Consider the following 5,551-nt stretch of genomic DNA (forward strand, 5'->3'; position numbering starts at 1 on the left):
TGCGGTACTCTATTTGCCATTACTATAAAACCATTTGAAAATTACAAAACATGGACAGTCATCGCCCGCCTTTAAGGGAAACCAGGCTTACCATCTGAAATGTTTGACAAGCCATCCAAAAACAAAATGTAACCAGTCTTTCTATCCATGCAATATAAACATCTAGTTTTACTAACAATTTAGAGTCTTTGCCCATGCATATATATAAACAAAACATAGAAAACCACCCATACTGAAAAAGCCGCTACACTGCTGCTGTAACATATGACTGCTGCGCTACTGTAAGCTACTGCTTTGGATCCTCTGGCCCCTCCTTCTCCAGCTTGACCCCCAAACCTCCCGCCTGTAACAGCTGCACAATATCGTCCATCTTCTTTTCTTGCATCATGAGAATGATTTGAATGTTTTTCAGCTCCTTTTTCATAGTGGGAATTCCCTGAATCAACTCTGCCATCTCTAGAGCAACCTGTTCCATGGCTTTAGCTAGTAAACGTTTCATCCCCCAATACACATGCAGCGACTGTTTGTATAGTGACATTCGACCGCGGGTGTGTCCAGGATCAGGTAAGTATTGTTCCCAATCATCCAGCTCTGGCTCCGAATACCCCTGCAAAGCTTCGTCTTCCATCTGTTCTATCATCTTTCGGATATTCGGATGAGTATCCACCACATACGCAGCTTCTGCCTCTTGCAGACGCCTCCTTAGATCCTTCTTCCCTCGCTTGTGACCTCGTCCCTCGCTGGCTGCTCCCTCCCCTGTATCCACATACTGGTTTGCGGTTCGATGGCCGCAACCACCTCGGCCCGCTGGGCGCCCTCTCCTTCGTTGTGGCCCTCGTCCCCGCATATCCCCACCCCGACCTCGTTCAACATCACTCCAGTCTTCACTGTCGTCCTCACTATTCTCCACTGTCCGCATCGGGGGCTTCCCCATACCCACTTTACCTTTCCCTCCTCTGCGAGGTGCTTCCTCTGCAAAACACTTCGTCACATCCCATTCCTCGTCCGAATCCCCCTGAATGTCAATGAAAGCCTTCCTCATGGTTTCCCCCACTGGGCTCTTACCTTTCTCCATTGGGTTCGCCGTTTGACTCCGCGTAATCCTACCTCCACTCCTCTCCTGATACTCCATCATCCTACAGACACTCAGCTTATAGAATTGAGCTGCGAAATTCCTTACTCTAATGCAATGCATATGGAGGTTAAGGGAATTGCATGCAATACTTAAGGACCCAAGAGCCTGCCACCTTGCTATCAAAACCCAGCACGATCTGGCTATATCATTAATATCCCTGCCGGTAACACCGCCATTATGCGAGGGTAGTAGGGGTACTCCGCCGTCATAGTGTGAACGTCGCCTCGGTACCTTAGCCCAATTACATCTTGGGATTCTCAATCTCCCCCTGGGTGGCATGCTACCCTCCTTGAGGTCATTAACCTCATAAAATCGAATTGCTGTATAGTATGATCGCCGCTTAAATGCGCTATCCTTCCGCCTGCAGAGTATCATTCCCGGATATGTAATGAATCCGCTGCAAAACCGTTGTAACATCATATCCTAGGTATAAATAAATCATTGCGCCGAGCTCCTCTGCTGAGCAACCGCATCAACGTAATCTTGATGTAAGATTATATCTAATGCATGCCAGCTGGGATCATTTTGTACCGATGCCCAACTGCAATCCACTCTCCTGTTCGGCCCTCCACCCCCCAATTAGCCAATAGATCGGCAGCCCGGTTGCCGTTACGTAGCACATGAGTAATCATAATGTATTCAATCCTACGCAAGCGTTGTTCAATGTCCTGCAGGATCGCAGCTGTCCGCCAACTCTTGGACACAGAGACCCAACTCTTTCCGTTTCTTAACTTCTTCAACATGTCCACAGTAATAAGTGAATTGCCCTCTATCTCTAAACCCAGATAACCATTTCGAATTGCTATCCTGAGGCCATGATAAACTGCCCAGAGCTCCGCTTCATTGTTTGTCATCTCTCCGCCATCTTCAGCAAAAATCCATCTTGTATGACCACTATTATCCATGAAAAGACCCCCAAAGCCTGCTTGCCCCATCTTGTATGGCCACTATTATCCATGAAAAGACCCCCAAAGCCTGCTTGCCCCGGGTTACCCTTGGAAGCACCATCGAAATTAAGCTTCAATCTTCACTCCCAGGCATTCGATAATGGTTAGGGCTTGGTACTTCTTTCTTTAGTTGCCGGTCGGGATTGGGGTAAAGCATTTGGAATGCCAAGTTTAGTTGGAGTATGATCCTCTGTTCCTCCGGGTTGCCAATCCTCTTCATCCCAAGCTTCTGCTAAAACCGTTTCTTTCAAAGATTGACATATTTCCTCCCAAAGCTGCTGCCTTTGCCAATAGGTATCCCTAAAGATTCGTCTATTCCTCTCTTTCCAGATCGTCCAGATAATATGTTAAAATATCGAACGAAATTATTTATATTTTTATAGAGAAAACTATGAGATTTAGAATCGAAAATTACAAAAGTTTAATATTCCAAAATGGATCTCTACTTTAATCTACAGCCTACATGCATATTTTAATATTTTAAAATATCTATTATGTACATGGATATTTAATACACAGTTTATTGAAAATTTTGATAATTCGATTACATATTGTCGCATGATTACAGAGACAACGTAGCTGGTCGAAATCTATTTAGACTTTTCTATAATGAAATTTCATTTATATACCTCGACTCTTTTCTACTTACGTATCCTAATCTAATTAACATGTTGTATTTGTTTTCTTCATCTCTATTTTTTATCCTTGCAATTCCATGAAACCTATTTTCCATTCACATGGTTTTATTGAATATGATATTGTATTTCAGGGTTCTTTAAAAAACTTACCTGCTGCTTGCACATCAAAAATGGATCCCGGAAGTCTGATACTACATTAAGAAGTTATTTTCATTTTAAATTATGTTTGACTAACTTTTTTATTTTATTTTTTAAATATTCCAGAAAATCCACCGTAAGAGATTACTTCCCTGACTTATTAGTAAAACCTAACTGACGACGTCCATTGGGAAACCTCTACCTATGATGGCAATTATCTTATCTATAAGAGTTGTTTCTAACATTGATTTTACATAATGGCAGTGTCTCTTTCCCCAGTATCTCTTAGAGTTGATCAAAACACCACTTTTTGTTGTAAACTCTGCATATGATACAACACAGGTAGATAAAATCTCTGGAGACTTTTTCACTGTTTATTCTACGTCATAGAATAATTGAATGCGATGTCGTATCTTCCATGGCTGTCAATTTGTTTTCTACAGGTTGCAAATATTTGGGTGCCTACTTCAGCAGATCCAACGGTATTTGGGACGAGTGCAAGGCGAATATCACGACCTGCGCTCTGTGGCAATTGAAAATGATGAAAGGTTGCTTTCAGCATGAATACTCGAAGGTTTTCTTTCTAGTAACACAATGAATTTTTGTTTTTTTCGAATTCAAGTTTCTGTTTCTCTAATTAGAAAGTAATGGCTTGCGTCTTTGAGTAAATAATAAGTAAATTCTAAGTAAATTTTAGAATAGCTAGATTTTGATTGCACCCCCAAGTCCTAGATTAGGTCTTACCCACAGCCCGGCTTACAAGCAAGAGATAGTAAGCAATATGAATGTGTAAAAAATAAGCCAAGAAATAATAGGAGGAGACTGATTAAGAATGCACACTCACGTCAATCAGCTATTATAGGAATGCACACCCTCACATTAAGAAGCTACTATGCACTGGATTCTGTCAATACAGACTTATTTGATAACTATGCTTCAAAATTAGTAAGGATCACAATACAATCAGAGTTTAAATAACAATAATATTATAAAACCACAACAATAACAATAATAAGCTTTTACTAAACATAATAATAATATCAAGATTAAATAACAATAATATTATAAAAGCACAACAATAACAATAATAAGCTTTTACTAAACATAATAATAATATGAAGAGTACACAATGATACAATAAAAAAAATCACATTAATAACAATAAAATGTTACACTAATAATATAAAAACCTAACGAACCTAAATTTGTAAAGAGATGATTCATATATATTTTTAGATATTGTTATCAATCCCAAGATTAAATAATGTTATGTTCAGTCCAATAACATACTGTTACCAATCACAGGATACGCGGACAAAACGATCAATGCATTAACACCTGTGTTTGACTCATGCGACGGAGGGTTGTTTATCGATTCATGCTATTCACACTGTCAAACAAACGTACAAGCTCTGTGGCACTCACCGAGTTCTCCAAAATTGAATTCGAAGGTAAATGAGTTATGTTCAAACTTTCAAAGTTCAAGTTGATGTACAGATATATTTGTTTAGGGTAGTCTAAACGAGGTACAATTTAGTCATAAAATGATAAGAATTTTGATATATTTTGAAAATATTTAACTAAAACTTTTGAAAAATTTTAATTACAATTATCAAATTTAACTCAAAATTTATTTTTTTAATAATGCTCGACCCATTTCTACTATTAAAAAAAATTTTAAACACTCACAATCTCTAAACCATTTAAACCCCTTTACGTTTTTGTTTTATAACAGACCATTGCAGAAGCGGTTGGTGATTGGTATTTCGATCGCAGTGTTGTCAAGTATATTGCTTCCGACGGTCTCCAGCCTTGTGGTTCTACTTTGTGGAGAAAGGAAAAAATCTTAATTTGAAATATGCATTTTGATCTTATTCTTTTAAATTAATATAAAATAAAATTCATATTTAAGATATTTTATTATCGAGTATTTGATTAATTATTAATTGTGTTTTGCAGTATAGTTTTTTTATAATTCAATATTATAAATTGAGTTTTATTATTTTTTGATAATATTTAAAATTATTTATTTTAAATACGATTAGTTGATATTTTATTATTGAGTATTTGATTAATTATTAATTGTGTTTTGCAGTATAGTTTTTTTATAATTCAATATTATAAATTGAGTTTTATTATTTTTTCATAATATTTAAAATTACTTATTTTAAATATGATTAGTTGAATTTTATTATAATTGTTTGACATATTCAGTGTTTCATTGACTTGCTATTAGTTTTTCTTTGATTAAAAAAATTTAAAATCTATCCAAAATTTAGCATTCAAAAATTAAATGTATTATTTTCGAATTAAATTTGTTTCTATTTATCTTAAATATGATTGGTTGAACTGCCTCCCCTCTTATTGTGTAATGATGGGAAGAGTTCACTATTGTGTACTCAATTATTAATTACTATGTACTATATCACTAATTACTATGTACAATAGATATAAATAATTTGAAAAATAACATTATATATTAATTACTATGTACCATAAACACAAATGGTTTGTAATTAAATTAAAAAATTCCATTTTCTCTTTAGTTTAAAGTATTGAATAGACAATTTTTATGGGTTTTATTTTTTAATTTAAAAAATATGAAATTGAAAAAAAAAATATTTGTACAATTTGTACAACTCTCATTACATCAATCTATACTCTAATGACATGACATGTGTACTATAATATGA

General features: G+C 36.0%; 1 protein-coding gene across 1 annotated transcript; it reads left to right on the forward strand.

The window, feature by feature from the left end:
* Window positions 1-3,276: 3,276 nt before the first annotated feature.
* On the forward strand, window positions 3,277-4,822 carry LOC149215465 (pectin acetylesterase 5-like). Its single transcript, XM_089389725.1, has 4 exons — window positions 3,277-3,406; window positions 4,164-4,309; window positions 4,594-4,675; window positions 4,818-4,822. Exons 1-4 carry the CDS (start codon window positions 3,277-3,279, stop codon window positions 4,820-4,822), a joined length of 363 nt encoding a protein of 120 aa, XP_089245851.1.
* The last annotated feature ends 729 nt before the right edge of the window (window positions 4,823-5,551 follow it).

The sequence above is a fragment of the Pinus tabuliformis genome, chromosome 1_1 (assembly GCF_031772625.1).
Source record: "Pinus tabuliformis cultivar Carrire ecotype Pingquan chromosome 1_1, CPIR1, whole genome shotgun sequence".
NCBI classification, from domain to species: domain Eukaryota; kingdom Viridiplantae; phylum Streptophyta; class Pinopsida; order Pinales; family Pinaceae; genus Pinus; species Pinus tabuliformis.